The 19,548-nt window shown below is 43.6% G+C and overlaps 1 protein-coding gene across 4 annotated transcripts in view; it reads left to right on the plus strand.

Annotated features, from left to right (window-relative positions):
• LOC102685166 (T-cell surface glycoprotein CD4-like) overlaps positions 1-19,458 on the plus strand; it is a 32,076-nt gene extending 12,618 nt beyond the window's left edge. For 2 of the 4 annotated variants that reach the window (XM_069182713.1, XM_069182712.1), the window contains exons 2-11: positions 2,325-2,595; positions 11,470-11,548; positions 11,721-11,894; positions 12,307-12,459; positions 12,958-13,221; positions 14,362-14,736; positions 15,125-15,385; positions 15,912-16,018; positions 18,510-18,565; positions 18,967-19,458. In XM_069182713.1, coding sequence (XP_069038814.1) covers positions 2,584-2,595; positions 11,470-11,548; positions 11,721-11,894; positions 12,307-12,459; positions 12,958-13,221; positions 14,362-14,736; positions 15,125-15,385; positions 15,912-16,018; positions 18,510-18,565; positions 18,967-18,997 — 1,512 coding nt within the window. In that variant the 5' untranslated portion in view covers positions 2,325-2,583 and the 3' untranslated portion in view covers positions 18,998-19,458. The remainder of the gene's footprint in view (positions 1-2,324; positions 2,596-11,469; positions 11,549-11,720; positions 11,895-12,306; positions 12,460-12,957; positions 13,222-14,361; positions 14,737-15,124; positions 15,386-15,911; positions 16,019-18,509; positions 18,566-18,966) is intronic. The other 2 variants (XM_069182716.1, XM_069182715.1) reach the window with 1 other exon arrangement.
• Positions 19,459-19,548: the final 90 nt, after the last annotated feature.

Below are 19,548 nucleotides of genomic sequence, written 5' to 3' on the forward strand. Positions count from 1 at the left end.
CATATCCAAAGACGTGAAAGGCTACGTTTTGAATTAAGGAATACAGATCTGTCAGGAGTAACTGTTGGGTTTAAGCGAAACGGCTGCAATGGTTTAGTAGAAGATTACTGTGGAAGTGTGTTTCTGCATGAACAAGGAAAAACACTGAGTGAAAAGAAAAGAACAAGGCACAATATCTAAGATGTTTGCACAGTTGTGTATAGAACAAAAAAACGTCTGTCCAAGTAAATTATAATTGATACTCTGTTATTATGATTTACTAGGTGTTAACTCCAATTTCCTTTGCTCGTGTATGAATGCACACTCACGTGCACACACATTTAAAGCATACACGGAGTGAAATGGTTTTGCGAGCTAAGGCTGAGAAGATTAATAACAAAACTTATGGAGTCTCTAGGCATAGCTCCTGGTTGTGTCTAGGTTGTGTAAGACCGTTGTTCTGCAATGTATGCCAGCTGAGAGCTAAGAAATATATTTATTTTATCTAGATCTACACCTGCTGCAGATTCTCTTTATTTACTGACGTTTTCATCTTTTTTTTTAGAAGACATTATCCCAGTGATGGAGGAACATAACTCTTCCGTCCCGTTCTTGCTATTTTGTTCTCTATTATTATCATTTTTATTATTATTAAATCATTAAGAAGTATAAAACAATAACGTGCCTTCTCTAATTTTCACCAGGATAAACGACCAAAAAATATCTTGACACAAACCCAGTTGCCAGCATTTTTGCTCAAGGCGGAAACGCACCTTACAAATGCACCGTTTCTGTTTAATTTGATTTATACGTTTTTGAAACTCTGTTTCTGCTGGACCTCCAATATTCTGGATGAGATTTTAGTAAACGGAGATTGGGTGTCCCTTCACCCAGTGTTGCTGTGGCTGGCCTCAATTAACTTGCATTTTCGTGTAATGACAGTAATTCATTTGACGTACATCTTCATTTTTAATACATTTTATGTGCTCCCCCGCCTTTCATGTATCTGTTTTTTTTCTTAATAATTGACTAATTCTACCTCATGGATCAATAACTTTTCTCATCTTTGATGCAAAACTTGTGACCAGTTAAAGATCAATTAAACGCGTGACCAGAGGGTCTAACAGTGAACTTGCGCTATGCGAAAAGTTTAATGTGATGATCTCTTCTCCATTGTTTTAATAAATTACGGTGGTCACCTTCAAAACGAAATTAATAGATTGGTGAAACGAAGCTGGTTGTCGGTTAAACAAAAAACACTTGATCGGAGATTGAAATAATAAAAAAAAATAGTCGCGGATTTCAAGTTGCAAGCCTGATCCACCAGTATTTCCGACTTGCAGAAACTGGGAAAACTCTACCAGTATCAATTATTTGCAATTGCTGACTGACCGGCTGTGGTTGAATTAATATAAAGAGCCATTAAGAAAAAAAAAACTTTTTTTTCCCAGCAGTAACTTCAGAGAACCGGTTTAAAATTAAACTGCTCTGATAACGAAAGCTACGGTTGTTCCCCCTAAATGAAAGCTGGAATCTACCGAATATACTGTAGTGTGCTGAATAACCATGTACATAAATACACTTTTTAATGATAGAGTTCTAGTGTTTTCTATGAGGTGGAGTCTGTCTAGAAGGCGTATTCGTTCCAAAATTGATTTTCGTTGGGGAAAACAAATAACTGTCGAGAAAACCTGTAGCTACCTGTCGTGCAAAACGCACGACAACTTTAAAATATATTTCAGCGTTTCAGTCCTACACTGTCGGATTTAGCCCACCTGTTCCACATACGAATTTTATTGCAGAAGGTAAAAGGTGGCTTCATCAATGAAGTCACAAGTCGGCGTTTTAAAACTACAGACTATGCGTCGCTGTCAATATTACTCGTACCTTGCTCGATTTGGTTAAATTCCGCTGATGCACGACATTTGTTGTCATTACAGTCTTTGGTTGGAGAAATTGATTTTAATTGGTTTGAGATATGCTCTCTAGCTTATTAAGCGTCTCTGGACGGGCACCTCGATTACGTTTTTATTTATTGTAATTGAATGGGGTTCTGTCTGTGACTGCGATTTATTTTTCCGTTCAAGAAAATTAAACATATTAGCAGCTATCGATAGCAATTGTTGATGTGGATTGTACTGCAACAGCAGGCCGTGCAAATATATTGATAATATTTTGTAAATAAAATGTTAAATATACAATACTGCAATTAATATATATATATATTTTGTATTAAGCTCACACAACGCAGTATTAATACTGTATGGTATAATTATCCAGAATTCTATGCCATTATTAATATTGTACGAACTCGTTTTTTTTGGCTACTTCATTTTATTTTTCAGCCAATCAAAAACCTGAGAAGCAGCCGTTGCCAGGTGCGAAAAGACCCAAATCAACCCAAGATTCGAGTCTCCCCTACCCAGCCAATCAGACAGAGGGACTCCTCTGCGCTCAGATCAATCCGAAAAGGAGGAGCATCGAGGGCTCGTTAAAAAGAAGATTTCTCTTAACAGTGGAACTTTCCATTCGAAGCTCGATTGAGTTGTTGATCGCTCCGAAGCTGTGGGTCAGCCAAATAACTTGTGACCTCCTTTCACAGGTATGTATAACAAGGTAATGACATTGCTTTTTATATATTGTTTCATTTATGACTTCAATTCTGTGTCGAAGGCTTGCAAATTACTTAATGTATCTTACCCATGACATCAAGAAACCATCATCAAAGACATCAATACTAAAGGAAGGTACTGTAGGCCCGTTACATCCCAATATCTGTGGTTATATTGACTAGCAAAGGGCCCCAACTCTGGTTTAATCTGACCTTGTCAGGTGTCTCCGTCATCAGTTGGAAGTTCCATACTCCTCATCCTGACGCCAGTAACCCCAAGTCTCCTCCTGTTAGCAGCCCGGCAATATTTTTAATTAGCCGTTACGGGAGCTAGACGGCGTTGCGTGTCTGTGGGATTTTCAATACTCGCTCTTTGTGATCAGTTATTAATGTTCTTGTACATTTCCTAAAAGAGAATTCCGACCCAGATCAGTCTATTCTATTGTGGTTGTGAGTAGTTGAGATTTCTCACTATTAATACTACTAATAGTCATCACTATTACTTTATGTTTAGATATAGCATTTGGGAAGAGGAAGGTTGATCCGGACATATTTTTGTTCATAATAATAATATATATAGTGTTTTTTTTTTTTTGCTGTGGGGTAAGTGTATGTTTTTTATAAGTAGGCCCAAATTCAAATGTAGAACATCGACGAGCCACTTACTGTCTTATCATCTAAGCACCTCTGAGCTCCGTGACCAACAATATCTTGATTGCATTCTTGATTAATAAAATTATGCCAAGCACTCTTATCTGTTCCAGTTCTTTAGCCAATCAGGTGTTTTTCCATATTAAGCAGCTTTAATCCTGAAACGCTGTCACGTTCACTCACATCGAGCTTCAGAACCTCAGATGTATGCACAGACTGCAGAATTAATTCAATTTCATTTTTGTTTGCAAGATGTGCACCGATGGGGCCTTAATCTTTGGTCTTGGACTTAAAATCCTGTGACTTTCTTAATGTCAAAAAGCGTCCTCTTGTTTCTGGGTGTGTCTGGACAGCACTGGTTGGTCAGTTGTCCAGGGGTGGTTGGACAGCTGTAGGGAACCAATAGCGGACGGATTAAAGCAGAGGGTGGACTGACTGGAAGCAACTATATTTGCAAAGATGTCTTGGAGAGCCTTGATATGATAGGAATTGCTTGCAGCATTTTTAGCCCAGGTCACACAAAGCTTTTTAGAAATTTTAGAAATGGCAAAGAGTGGAAATCATTTTAAGGTAGAACAATTGTTTCAAAAAGATTTTTTTGGAATTACAGTAGAAGAACAGCAGTCCTGCTTAGGACATCGAAGAACTTGCGCGAGAGCACCACCGGCATCATAGGGTAGACTGCCCGAAATTCCCTGGGAGGTTCATACATTGATTTCTAATGGGTGATCCTCTATACTGTAGTACACTATAGGACTAGAATACAGTAATGGATTCAGAACTTGGGCTTGTGCCCTCGCCGCTCCCACCCCAGTTTGTCCCTCACCGCATGGGCGCGAACCCAGGTCTCCAGTATTGCTTAACAGGAGTCTTGCTGGCTGAGCTAAAGAAGACCTTCTTTAGCCCGGCCGGCCAACATCCCTGTTATGCGCAGGGGCATAATCGTTACAATGCTACTGTATGAGCCAGCTCAGTTTTGAGAGTAATGTGAGATTAAGGATACTTTACTACAACTACACTATAGGACTAAACTCCTACTAATAATAATGCAAAACCGGATCTAGAGTAGCCAGTGGAGGTGGTAAAGATACTCTCTGGGCGCCTCTCGCTGGAGGTGTCCTGGGCCCGACTCAGTGGGAAGAGATCCCAGGGTATACTCTGGACATGCCGAAGGCATTATATCTCTCGGCTTGCCTAGGAACTCTTGGGAATCCCCCAGGAGGTGCTGGAGACTGTTGCTGGGGATGTCTGGTCTTGCCCTTCTCACTGTGACTCTCACAGCGCGGCAGTTTCTCAGCAGTGATACTCTATAGTACACTGTGCTATACTTGGAAGCAGCTCAATGATTTCCAATGTAAAATAGTCTATATTTCACTGTAATATACTGTAGGACTTTAACACTATCAGGCTGAGCAGTGACTTATGATGTGCGTTCAGGGCCCCGTTGTCTACAATTTGTCCAGTATAAATGGGCAGTGATAGTCTGGCTTATTCAAAATCTTTCCTGAATCTACTATAAATGTTACTATACTGTAATTAACAATTATGAGTATGTTCATGGTCTATTTCTAACATGACCCAAACATGTCCAATAGCTCAAGAACGGCAAATGCAGCGTTTGTCATGAATATAACTGTTAAAAGCGGAGTGAAATGACTAGTTCCTGCTGGATCTGGGTTCAGGATCACCCTGCTCTCAATCAGCTGTCTGGGGCGATTTGTTTTATTCCTGGTCTGGATTCCATAGCTGCCTTGTCTTGACACCAAGGGCGTGGTCCAAATGGCTGGCTTATGTAAAAGCGTGAAAAGAAGGGAACAGAAAATGCTTCTAAGTGATGCGACAGTCTGATCCAGGGATCTACGGTGTCTGACAGCTTGGGTCAGATGCAAACCAGAACACCATGCAGCTGCGGAGTTAAGCCTTACATTAAGCCTTATTAAGCTGAAACAATAGTTCCATTTTGGCTGTAACGTCTGCACGTGTTTTGACTTTTTAATATTTTTCAAAGGCTACGATTGGGTCATATATGTGCAGAGACTGTCAGATCTTTCCAGCTGAAGCCTTTGTCCTCCGTCCTGCAATGAAAGATGCTCACAATCCATCTCGGAGCCTTTGGTTTCTTCTGCACCCACCGGCGTCTGATCGAGCCCCCCCGCACGAGAACGCCAGGCCTCTCGGCGGGTCGCGTCGTGAGGCGGGAGCAGCTTACTGACCTGAGGGCGCCGTTTGTCCATTTCCCAGGGAACCCCATTCGGCAATCTCAGGGCTCTACCGCCGTCACTCGAGACGTTCGGTCAATTAAATATGACGCGGGCACCCAGGTTTTCGATTTAATCGTCGTCTCCTCCCGCGCTGTTTAGTATAGCCATAGCTGAGGTGATCGCAGTGCCACAATCTGAAACAAAGTGGGGTCGCTCCGAAACGGTGTTAAATACCTCTGACATTTTAAATGAATCGAACGTTCAGCATCTGTCCCAGCCATGCCTATTCCTGGGACAAGCCGGTTACAGTGTGTGGGGAAAACGCAGGCATGAGGAGCCATAACAGGAACTTTGAGATACAGATACAGGCGTTCCGTAAAAACAACGCTCTTTATTTGGGCAGTGCCAGGAAAAAACCAAAATGAAATCAAATCCCAGTCTGCGCTCTACTTAAACTAATTCAAGTCCTTGTCTACAAACGCTATCGGACGGCTAAGTGGCTTACTGGCTCCTAAAACGCTTCTCAAATTCAGAACAGAAATTCTGAAGTCAATGGGTGCACCCGTCAGGTGCTTGGTGGGTCCCTTCTCCATCTGATACATTACATTGTCAGAGGCTCTGCTCTCCTCCCCAGACAGCAGAGGTTTACCGCCACTGAACGCCTCTGCCATAATTTTTCTAAATGTCAGCTGATCAGTTGTCTTCATAAATAGAAATGTTTTGTTCTTCCAAAAAAAAAAGCAAAGCATGTTTTTTTTTCTTTATTTTCTCCAAATCTTCTTCTTTATTTTAGTTTTGGCTTTTTCTGTGCTGGAGCAAAAATACAATCCAAATTAAAGCGAGGGCTTTTTAGATCTAAGTAGCATTATCTATATATTTTCCAAACTATGTATCTGCAGCAGTGAAGAATAGTGGATAGAGCTCTGGATGGGAGGGACACAAGTTCAAATCCCTTCAGCAAGATGCTGCACTTCAATCTGATTGCTCCAGTACAATACCTGGTTCCAGATAGACGCTGTAAGCATGAATCTGTTCCTATTTGACTTGAATTGATTTGAAAGAACCAACAATTGCCCAAATCTATACAATGTTTTCATATAGTTAGAATTCCTTAAAGCCAATATAGAATGAAAGGTCAATCATTGCCTTGCAGATTATTCTTCTAGAAATATTTCTAGCTCAGTCTGTATTGGAGAATTGAATGGCGATTTATATCGGAGAATGATATAACACCTGTTTTAGTACAGTGCAACAATGTTAGAATTTCTCTTCACTATCAAGAAAGTCAAGTCATGCCACATACTGTATACAACCTGTGGTTTCAGATTTGTTTTGTGATTTGTTTTGTAGCTCAATACCGACTTTTGAAAAGCTATATTTTTTTTCCTGGAACACCAGAAAGACCTCTTTTCCTATAGAAAAGATCTTCCATCTTTCCCTCTTCCATCAGAACTTGGTATATTTGTTGCTGCATTTACCAGTTTGACCAGCAGCTTCCAGGGAGAAGATCTTGCAAAAGCATCCGATTACTCCTATAAATTGGTGGGGAACTCAGCTGTAAACACGGTATCAGAGGGCTATCATAATCTACCTTACTCTTATTTTCCCTTTTGGACTTGGTAATTAAAGCCCATTTAGAGTATTCATGTAATTTCTCATTGGGTTCATACAGTATGCCACTGCAATGCTGAGCATTGAGCACTGAAAAAAGTGGAGTAGTCATTATTGACCAAAGCTTGAGAATCTGATTCGGCACAGTCTCAATTTTGGATTAGTGAATTCCTTCGTAACAGTACCCGCGATTTGTACTGAAACTTCAATTTGGTAAAAATGTTAAATGATGAGTGGAGGCTTCAAGCTACAGTCTTGGCAATAATGCTGAAACCTAAGAGATCTTAAGTCCCTTTTGTCTCTCTGTGTAGCTCCCAGAGCTGTGTGGATGACCCAGTATGAAGGAACAGTGTTATAACGTATATGTAAAACAGCACAGTAAGAAGAAGTTTAGAAGGGTTTTGTTCTTAATGAGTGTTCAGTATTTGGAGGCGCGTGCTGGAATCGCACTGGTTTGGCGGGCTGTATAAGTACAGAAACCAACACTTTTAAAAAGACTGAAAAGTAGAAGTGAGATGGCTCTCTAATCCACGCATTTAAACAAACTTTGACGCCAAAAAAATAACAGCAGTACAGCACTGTGCATTCACTGGTAAGTGTGCATTCTTATATGATGTGTTTGCCTATCTTCTGTGTCTTCTCCAAACCCCAGACACCTATTGCAGCAACTGCTTTGCAGTTGCGCTGGGCTCCAGGCTGGTTCCTGGGTGTGTCCTGTTGTCCCTCTGGTCTCCGCTATGGCTTGAAATCAACAAACCCACATCGGGGTCCTATTGAGATGACAGCCCACAGCCTTGGACTGTGGCATGGGCTGGTGTCACCCTCCAAACCCAAATAACAACCCCAGGGCCTAGAGGCAAATTTCCTCCAGGCAGGAGGACCCACACTGGTCTACTTCTGGATTTAAAACATCATGGCGTAATGAAGTTCATAACCCGTCATGTCATGTCACGTTATAGCTGAGATCATAACAGGCAAAGGGACAAGTAAAGGTTTATTCCATGCTGAAAAGAGATGAAAGGAAACACAGCGTTTCTTCTCTTTTCAGCATGGAATAAACCTATTACTTGTTCCTTTGCAGCCTACGCATGCTGACGCAGCTCCCCACCTGAACTCGATCATAACATGTCCTATCCCATCCTACAGTATCATGTTCTAAAATATCCTAGCAAACATTATATTAAAGCTTGTCATATGTGTTACATAACGTGATGGAAATTATTCAACGGAAATCAAGGTACCCTGTATACTGTATACATTCAGAGACAGTCTTTCCAGTTGTAAAAGAAATATAAGCGTTTTACTTAGAAAGTGTTTGTAAAATATTTAAGGTTCCGGATGGCCTGAAGACGACAGTGTGGGTTTTTTATTCAGTTCAGAGCTTCCATTGGCCTGTTGTGTGTTGCTAAACTTCCTGATAACAGCAACACCTGCAGTGAGGTTTTGTTTTCTGAAAGCAAAGGTTGTGTGCAGTGACAAACCAAAAATGACATCCATTTATACCATGGAGATATTTTCATTTGAAGGTCCTGATGACCCAGCACATCCCCTGCTGTGTCACTTGACACTTGATCATATATATTGAAACGATATATAAGTGGATTTGAAGTGGGGCTGGGGTAAGGTAAGGTATCTTTGCCTTGGCATGCTTATTCCTGGGTCGGTATGCTGGCACTGAGACAACGGCCTGCCCTAACCCCTCACGATGATCGAGCAAAAACTACCAGCTGCTCTCTGCCAAAGCACTGCCTATTTTGGAGCAAAAAAAACAACTTAAAATCCCCAGACATCGTCCTGGGATCCCCATGTTGTTCACCAGCAGAAGGAAGGGCTTTTGTTTCAGACAGGCCTGTGTGCCGAGAGGAGGCTGGCCTGGAATCTTTGTCAGATCAAGCCCTGGCCATTTCCAAGTCGGTGCTGCCTGCGTTGTACAAATGTGCATTTCTGTCCGTGCTGAGATCCAGCCCTGGTATCCCACTTCTCACCCCCCTCCTCCTCCTCCTCCTCCCTCTACCTCCCCTTTCTCTGTTTCTCTGCCATCTCTGTAACCTCCCTTCTGACCACAGACACACTCGTCTGTTTTTCTAGGTTAGCTGCTCAGGTGGCACAATTGATCTCTCGCTGTCTTTATCTCGCTCGATCGCTGGCGCTCATCCTTCATCTGTCTCTCTTTCACTCCTCTCTTTCACTCCTCACTTTTCGGGGGGCTTACCCCCCGAAAGGGCGCGCAGAAGGGGGTCAGGGCTCGGTGACGGGAGGGAAGGACAGGGGGCAAGGGCTGAGAGAGACCAGGGACGAACGCAGAAGGGGAGAAAGCAGGAGGTTGCCTGGGGAGGTGGGGGGGCTCTGGAGCAGCAGTTTCACAGAAAGCTGTGCTGTGCAGAAGCTGTAACCACAGTGAACTTCCTGCAGAAAGAGAGAGAGAGGGAACAAGAGAGGCGGAGAGAGAAGGAAACCACATCGCAGCACGCACACACACACACACCCTGCACTCGCGTTCACACTCAAACGTGAAGCTTCACTGTACACACACACAGAGAGAGAGAGGGAGAGTGGCACTCTCTGATGGCCCACACTGCACACACAGTCCCTGCTTACACACACCCGACAGGCAGAGACACACCAAGGTGTTGCTGGTGGGCTTCCACCACAAGACGTTTGAAAGCCTCTTCAGCCTTTCATTTTTGCGACTTCACAGATCTTCCAGTTGGTTGGTGGTGGTTGCGGCACTGGGGGGAGGCATTGGCCAGTGGCTACGTTGTCTGGCACCTGCATTTGTACAATTGTTTAGTTTATTGTATATGAGAATGTACGTTTTAGCTTTGAGCCTTCCAAGATGCGAGAACAGCAGAAACATCTTGAGCTCTAATTTGACTCTGCTGCTCCCTTTGATTGCATAGGTGCAGAGGGATTAAAAATGTTTTCTTTGGGTGGTTCGGAAGTAATAAACATTCATACATCCTGTGATGCAGATTGCTTTGAAAACACTCTACGCCTGAAAGGTGTTCCTTATAAAAGCCTTAAATATACCAATGCCGATGAGCCCTAATCAGGCAGAAACAACTGGATGTGGCTGTGATCTCCAACCTTAACATACTCAAAGCAAAGTTAGAACACTGTTTAGATGAGGGCTGTTTAATTCTGGAGGGACTTGTACCATTTTTCTGCAGTTTTCCAAGACGACGGTAATCCAAACTATGCTGCAATTACAGTTAAAATGTATTTAGAGTCTTGAGTTCAAGCAGGGATGCCATAGGTTCTTAGTGGCCATGAATCCAGTTCAGTTTGGATTAAATCTATACAGATTGCAATATTATTTTTCATATTTTCAAGTGTTGTGGGTTTAATTTGTTATTATATAAGCTGCATATTTGTCAAAGATATCTGGAAATAGTGAGGGCTACATGAAAGAGACAGAATTGCACATGCTGTACTCCAGAGGACGAAAATGACCTCGAGCTGGTGGACTGGATATAGGACACAGTGACAGGGCTTCAGCTGTGCTCTGAAACACATTCAATGAAAAGGGTCTATGGTCAAGCAGGTGATATATGATCACAGAAAAAAATGCTACAGTATGTGATGTGTGTGTGTGTGTATATATATATAATGAAAGCAGCATAAACTGAACTGATCAGCAATGCACAGATACACACACACTTCTTTATAATGTACGCAGCTACTGTATATGATGCTGTGTTGTAGTGTCCTGTACAAAACTACAGCTGTATGGTGTTGTAGTGTACTGTTGTGTTGAGCACTGGAGTACTGTATGGTGCAGCATCATCATGCTGTATGATGCTTTGTTGTCTTGTGCTGCAGAATGCTACAGCTGTGTCATACTGTTGCACTGTTGTGCTGAATTGTAGTGCACTGTATACTGCAGCACTGCATTGTACGTTGTTGTATGCTTTTGTGTTTCAGGGTGACATGATTTTCAGAATCTTTTGGGTAAAGTGAAGAAAAATCCGTCTTTCGTGGAACAGAGGAAGGAGGGGCGGGAGGGGGTTGTGTGGGAGCGCATTTCGCGACGGGATAACAATCTACACCTCCTCCCCGTCTTCAAATCTGAGCCCACCACAGCCTCCTCTCGCTGCCAATCTCTCGCTATCTCCTCAAATCTGAGCCCACCACAGCCTCCTTCCTCTCCTCATCATTAAACCAGAGCTCAGCTCAACCTCTTCTCTCCCGTCCGCCTCTCTCTCTCCCTGGTGCGAACGTCTGATCCAGGGTGCCCCTAGGAAAGTTTGTGAGCGATGTTTGCAAGATGCAGACACATCCGATCCCCTTTCACAATTGGGTGGACAGTTTTTTTTTATGTTCCCAATGGGACCACACTAGATTGCCTAATAAATGCCTTCCAAAAGTGTTTGTAGCTGTCTCTTAAAAAGGATTGTTTTTGGTTTTTTTTTACAGATCCAGAGGCACACAGATGGTACAATGAACTTTTACAAGAAGCTATTTTTCTTTGTGGTCATGATGAGTTTTCAGACTGGTGAGCGACGGATTCCTTGTCATTTCTAGATAGGTACTATGGACAGATTCCAAAAAGTGTTCATTTCAGCTCTTATAACTGCATACCTTTGTGCAATAATTTTATTCTAGCATTAGAGGGCGATGACAATCTTTTGCAGCAGTCTCTGAACTTCTTTTTTTTTTTCTCCCAGCATGCGTGGGACAGGAGGAGGTGGTGGTGTATGGTGTGGCGAAGGGATCCGTCACTCTGCCTCACAACAAGTGGGGGGGTCAGCGGGTCAGCGTATTGTGGACCTTTGGGACGAGCGCATCGTCCATCGCCACTGAAGTGTACTACCAGAGCTTCAGTGGCACACCCAGAATCGGTCAGTCTGTGTGGACTTCTCTGTGCTTGTGTGCCTGTGCACACCCTCGTGATAAGCTATAGGGGTGTATCAGCCCCGACTAGCTCTGTTGGTAGAGCATGAGACTGATAATCTCAGGGTTGTGGGTTCGTGTCCCTTGGCGGGCGCAAGGTTCTTGCAACCCAGGAAGTCTCCAGTCGTGATGAATTCTTATACCCCTGGACCCAGGCTTCTGAGGTCGAGAGAGTGGGACTGCTGCAGGGCAATGGCTTTCCCACGTAAAATAAGCTCCTGCACAGGCTGTTTCTGGGAAGTCTCAGATTACTTGGCTTTATCTTTGTGTGCCCCTGCCTCTGTAGCCAATCCGTACCAGAATGTCTGTATTTTATGTTCTTGGTTTGTTCATCTTTGTCTTTCTCGGTCTGTTGCTCAGGTCCCAAGCTGGCAAAAAGACTGTCCTTGTCCCCAGGTACTCCCAGTCTCACCATCAGAGAACTGCAGGACACCGACTTTGGTTACTATAAGCTTCAGCTAACCGAATACAGCCAAAATACTCACACCATCTACAGACTCTACAAGATTGAAGGTATGGTGGAAGGGGCAGTCGCCAAGTGGGGCACAGTATCAGGGTCCAACGGAGAACCCCGAGGAGAGGAAGATGCAGTGAAGGGGTAAAGGCAGGATAGGCAAATGGGGGAGGGAGATACAGTGAAGGGGAGAGGGTGAGAGCAAGGTGAATCGCAGGGCAGAGTTGAGGAGGGAAGGAATTTGTGCAAGAAAAAAGGAGGTGATGATAGAGAAAAGACGGTCTGCCGCCACCATCTGCTCATGAGTATTAATGCACTTGGTTCACAAAATGTGAGCACCGTTTGAGCTGTTATATAGATTTCCCTTTGTTTCCTTTCTGCAGTCATTTGAAAGTTGCATAGAATTATATACCTTTTAGTATGTATTTTAAGTTTTACTGTGATGAAAGGTACTGTAGGCAGATAGGCAGCTCTTTGTAATGTTTCTCTTGCTCTTTTTGTTCCCTTCACTACCTCACTATTTGTCCTTCCTCACTCCCCTCCCTTCTCTACGTCAGTGTCATCTCCCCAGCCCTCCACTCTTCTGGCCACAGAGGACTTCTCCCTGAAATGTGTGGTGGATAGCAGTTCTGCTAGAACAGTCACCACCTGGTTCAGCCCCACAGACAAGGAGTTGACACCAGGGGGCCGGATTTCGTACTCCGAAACAGAGAGCCAGTTGACGGTTCGGAATGCGAGCCGCAGTGACACCGGCAACTGGGGATGTGTTGTCCAATACAACCAGAAAAGCACTACCGCTACCCATGGTATCACCGTTGTAGGTACTGTAACTGAGCTCTATACGTGTCTCTTCTAGCGGTACACCTCGCTGTCCCTGATACTGGACTTCCTGTGTCTCTGTCCCTCTCTCTGGCTGTATATGACTAACTGTACCCCTGTAACTGATCTTCCTGTTTCTCTGTCCCTCTCTCTGGCTCTGTATGACTAACTCTTCCCCTGTACCTGGTCTTCCTGTGTCTTTTCCCCTCTCTCTGGCTCTATATGACTAACTCTAGCCCTGTACCTGGTCTTCCTGTGTCTTTTTCCCTCTCTCTGGCTGTACACCTTGAACACTGACCTTGTACCCGGTCTTCATGTGACTGGTCTTCTCTATCCCTCTCAGTCTGGCCGTACGTACCCCGTCTTCCTCTGGCCCGATCTATGAACTATTTTCTCCCTTTTCAGTTTTTCTCTGTATATCGGCATCCCTCTCAGAACTCTGACGCTCGCTTTCTGTTGGTCTGTCTTGGATGCTTTCCATCTTATTCTCGGGACCGAAGGTGGTCCCCGAGTTCATGATCTAGTGACAGACGTCGAATAAGCGATCGTATCCTGCGTCTACATGTAGCATAAACTGTAGTGGACACAAATAGTTTGGAGTCCATATTATCAACTTGATGGATACAGATACGTTATCCTTCACTGCGATCATTTGGAATTATGCTTATTTCTGATAAGCTAAGAGTTGCAGTAACCCCATGAGCATTCTGGCTCAAAGTGGGACTACTTCCTAGCTGAGATGACAGTCCAACAAAAATCAGTATGTGGGGTGTCAGATCATGTCCCCAGGTTTCGCTACTGATGGTGGTGATGGGCTGTATGATCATTTTAGATATTTGTTACAGAACCTTCTCTCGGGAGCAGGGGATACTCTGTATTCCCCTCTGTCTAACTGTTTAACTTTCTATCTCTCTGGTTCTGTACTGGTGTGGCTGCCTGTCCATCTGCTTTTTCTCTCTGTTCCCTGATGGGACACTGCAGTACACTACCAAGGGCATATTGGGTAGGGCAGTCAATGTTATTATATTGCAGATGCCTGTCTCAGTCAGTCAGTAGACAGTAGTGTTAATGTCATAACGCTAATGTAGTCATAGCCCAAGCCCAAGTACTCTCTTTACTCCATATCCTCCATCTCTTCACAGATCTTAATGCCCACTCTCAAGTCATCTATTCCTCCAGTATCTCCAAGTCAGTCCTCCTGCCCTGCTCTCTGTCTCCTGGCCTGACCTTCAAAGATGTGAAAAATGTGGGCCTTCAAAGTGGCGAGTGGATTTTCACCCCCAAAACTGCAAAGCATCCCTTTACTCTGACCTCCCTAAATTTGCAAGAAGAAAAGCCTACCTGGAGCATCCCACAGAACCCTAAATTGAATGTCAGTGTGATCCGAGATGACAACAGGAATTTTTCCCTCATAATTAACCAGCCACCATTAGAAAACGCTGGGCTCTATAGGTGCACTTTGAAGTTTAAAAACAAGTTGGAACTCCAGAGCACAGTGGACCTACGCTTATTGAGAGGTGAGAGGTCGGGGGGGTGAGAAAGTGTAATATAAACCCCAGGGGCATACCTAGCATGGGAGAATTCATACAGATCGTAATAAAGACACTGATGAAAAATCTGCACTGGAGAGATTAATATAGACCTTAGAGACACAGCTGAGACACATGTCCATATTAGACCTTAATAAGGATCCTAGACAAACATTTAGTACAGAAGGTTTAATATAGACAATATGGAGCCTCTTAATACAGAAAGATACAGTAATTACAATTCCAAAAATTGAGCATTAAAAGAATGTTCTCTATGCTACATTTCTTTCTCTCCATGTAGCATTCATGTATTGAAGTGCCCTGTACTTCATTTAGCATATGCATTGTATTAACCACTCCACCCTTTCTCTCTCAGTTGTCAGAGACGTCAACGCGACCCTGTATGAAGGTCAGGATGTCAATCTGACCTGCACTGTCGACAGCATCTTAGACCCCAGCTTTAATGTCACATGGGCTCCTCCCCGACTGTCCAAGGCCCAGCTGCAGGAGGTCCGTCTCACTGAGGGCTCCAGGCTGACCATCAGGAGTACCAGCGAGGGGGACAGTGGGAAATGGAAGTGCAGCCTAGAGAAGGATGGAAACACTGTGATCAGTGTGGCGCTGAAGCTGAAAATAGGTGAGCAATGATGGGAGAGAACTGGGTGGAAAGAACTTGGTGTTTGTATGCATGCTGGGTAAAGTACGTGTGCTGTAAATGGTGTAATGATATGTTTCATGTCCTGAACATGTCTTGTGTGGATGTGCATCATATAGCAAGGGCATATTGAATACAATGTTCCATGTTCCAAGGGCATGATTTGTAATTGGCATGTGTGTGCATGTGCAATGTACTGGTACACTGTCCAGGCTGTACTTCTGGTATAGAGTCTGGGTGATGGATAGATGGGTTGATAGATCATGCTTGTGTGGAGGGTCATTCATGTGTATAGTAAACGCGGTGTGCATTGTGTGATGTAGTGGTGCGGTATTGTGACTGTGTTTTATATCCCGTAAGTCTGCTGTGACTGAGGTGGTGGTGTGGAGTTGCACTGCACTGCAGCAGTGATAGTATAATGTGGTATTGTGTAGTGATGGCGGTGCATGATGATCGACCAGTTCTGTGGTCTTTTGTATTGACCATGTTGTCATTGTGTGTTGTGTAGAGAAGGTTCCTGTGGATGTGTGGCTGGTGGTACTGGGCTGTGCAGCCATCTTCATCTTCACCTGTCTCATCGTCATCATTGTCCGCCTTATACGGAGATACCAGCAGGTCAGTGGAGACAGAGCACTGTGCTGTACACATGAGTGTAGTACAATACAATATAATAGGATGCACTATGTCACCTAAACAGTTCAATACCATTTTAAACAGTATGTTTAGGACGCGTGACTTTCATTTTTAATTTTACAGCCCCGTACCTTGAGCACCAATCAACAGCCTTTCCAATATATTATGTCAGAATGCAAATAAGAGAAAATGATTTATTAACGTCCTGAAACGGGAAGTGAACCCTGAGCATCTGATGACTGTGGATCTTTAGTTTAGGCTGCAAAGCATTGACAGGTACATTCCTTGCTCATGTCTTTGCCACAGTAGAAGCACACGGATGAAAAATGCCCATTAGGACAGTGATGGAAATGGAATTTGGGTGAATAGATTCGGATGTGACCAGTTTGCAGTTCAGGGGAAAGCTGACTACGTTTCGCTGACCACAGGCTCTTGGGCTATGAATTGGGAAATGTGAGTCACCTCCAAGGGAATTTAGTAGCAGTCTCATAATACTAAGAATAAGCCCTGAAAATGTCAAATCTTAAGAGTGGTCCAGACTGTGTTTACAAAACATTGGAGAACGTGACTATCATTGCCTTTATACAGACGTTTTGGGAATGTACGGAGTTGGTAAACTTATTTTCCCATGTGTCCATTGTTCTATAAAAGGACTGTTTGTATTTCATACTTTTGCTGGATGACGATCTAAATCTCTCACAGCAGTAGAAACAGATCTGACTCGATGGTTTAACTGTTTTGGCAACCTCTACACTCACTCTCCTGCTATCGCAAGCTTCGGACCTATCGTCATATTCATTTTATGGATTGGATTATAAGATCTGTGCAGTAAGAGTGAAAGTCCTGAAAGGGCAGCACAAAATTGGCAGAGAGCTATGAATCCCAGTTATATTCACAGTTGTCTAGTATGTTAGGTTAAGGATATTTCATCAGAGTTCTCTTAGAGAATTCTGTGACCTTTCAGGTACTTGCAGTGGTCTAAGTGTGGGAATGTGCCATTTCGGTCATTGGATCCACAATGTTTGATTTGACAGTGGGGTTGTACTCTGTGCAGTCAGGTCCAAATCACCAGATAGTGTTAATTTAATCCAGTGCATTGCCATACACACGTCTGCAGGAAGAACTCCATTGGACAGCAAATCCGAAAAATGGGTGAGAGAATCAAAGCTTTCCGGACACAAAGGTGTAGGTGGATGAAAAGACAATCTGATTTCCATTTCCACTCACCAATGTCTGTGTGGTGGCTTGGGGGTATCCAGTTTTGTAGCTTAACCTTAGTAGCTGGAAAAAAAAAAGAAAAGAAAGGACCTGTTCAATTTGCTAGTACCTAACTGATCTCAATCTCATCCAGCTGTGTTTTGAAGGCCAGGGCATTCACTTCAACGGTGTGGCTGAGAAGGTCTGCCCAGACCTATATCAACATTAAAGTAAAAAAAAACTCAAAACAAATCCCCTTTCTTCAGTCTTAAGTACAATACTGTCCTGAAAAAATAAAATCTGTTCTTGTTCATAACTGAATTAGTTTTTCATTATTCAGGGCCTTGTTCTTATTAAAGATGACCCCCCCCCCCAAACCTCCCACAGCTGCCTGTTACATGACCTTGCCTAAGTCTGCCTTTCTCTCTCTCTGCACAGTCAGAGCCTGGACTTCTGAAGTCAATCCTTCTGTGCAACACACACACACACACACACACACACACACACACAGCTGAGAGGCTTAATCACAGTTCCACAGGCAGCCACGTCAGTGTATGTGAAAGGTGTCCTGCCAGGCACATGGTGTTTCAGTTCTGACCCATGTCCTGGGCCTAGGCGCCTGCTCCAACTTGCACATCCCTCTCGGAGAGCAGATCCCGAGTGAGTCAGAGGGAAGAACAAGGGCTGATTCACATGTGGAGCCTGTTTCCTGCTGCCGCATTCCGGCCTCACACACCAGTTTTGAAATGCTGGCGGGAGGTCAGGAGGCCTGGCTTTTGGAATGGTTTCCTTGTCAATGTGCTCTTCTCGGGTGCCAAATTAAGTACCTCATTGCGAAACGAACCTACCAGGAAATCTAGGAACCTTTGCCCAGTAGAGGATTATGATGTTATTTTTTGTTATAAATAAATAGCAATTGTATTAAAATAAGAACAGAACGTACAGTAACTGGAGCAAATATAGTTCGTACAAGACGTAGATCAACAATAATACCCTGAACCCCCCAAAAATAATACAGACAGATAGAGCAACGGACAGATATTTAGGAAGCTAAACTAACAGGATAGAATGACGTTTTGTTTTATTCTTTGTGCATGCACTACTCTCTAGTTCAGGACTGGGATAGCCCCTCAGTTCGGCTCAGGACATTCTTGGTACTTTATGATTCTGCACTCATACTACTGCAGCCGCTGCTGCTTCTGCTGCTCGGGGGCTGTGTCAGGAAGTAAGTCTGTGCAGGTGTGTAGTGCTGTGCATTGTTGTCTTTATCCCACAGAATCGGGGCTTCAGAAGAGCCAAGAGGCGGAGAACCAGATATTGCCGCTGCGAACAGTGAGTGTGATCGTGCCCTTCTTCCACACCTGTTTCTGCCTTCCTGTCTCTCTGTTTGTGCATTTGTGCATCTGTTTCTCACCTAATTTGCCCGTTTCTGGCTCTTTACCAGTTTCTCCTCTAACTCGCCAGCCTGTAGCTCTTCACCTGTTTCTCCTCTAACTCGCCAGCCTGTAGCTCTTCACCTGTTTCTCCTCTTACTCGCCAGCCTGTAGCTCTTCACCTGTTTCTCCTCTAACTCGCCAGCCTGTAGCTCTTTACCCGTTTCTCCTCTAACTCGCCAGCCTGTAGCTCTTCACCTGTTTCTCAATCAACTCGCCAGCCTGTAGCTCTTCACCTGTTTCTCAATCAACTCGCCATCTTTCTAATGGGCACTCTGCTCTCTAATGCATATCTTTCAGCCCCAAGCCCAGAGGATTCTACCATACATGAGGGAGAAGAGCAGAAATGTAGGATTTTTCCTCTGAAGATAAAGCACTTTTATTTCCAGTCCACCCTCTTCTGTACTGTATATACATGTAAATACTTAAGTATATTTTTAAAATGCAGTCTGTTTTGGGAAAGAGAGTGGAGATAACACAGAAGCCCTCAGTGATAAACACACACAACAGAACAGGAGGCACAGTGGTAGAGGGAGGAGGTGAGAGAATCCCTCAGTAATAAAATAGAATAAAAACAGACGCTGAACTATTCTTTGTCAAAGCTTTTTGAATCTGCAGTTGGTGTGAGTCTTGTGGCTTGGATGTAAATGATTTTTGTTATTAAAGTTGATTTGTAATCAAGTTGGACATAATTGACGCATGTATAAACTTTTTGTACTGCTGTAATGTGTTGCAAATCACGTCCTGTATATTTTTGCATCTCATAAAATTAAAACAAGACTTCCTAAACCACTAAGTGTACATTGGCTGTAATTTCTGTAAATGACTGTGTGTCTGTTTAGTGTTGTCTGTGTTTATGATATTTTCTGTGTGGTACCCATC

This window comes from Lepisosteus oculatus, chromosome 23 (genome assembly GCF_040954835.1).
Source record: "Lepisosteus oculatus isolate fLepOcu1 chromosome 23, fLepOcu1.hap2, whole genome shotgun sequence".
NCBI classification, from domain to species: domain Eukaryota; kingdom Metazoa; phylum Chordata; class Actinopteri; order Semionotiformes; family Lepisosteidae; genus Lepisosteus; species Lepisosteus oculatus.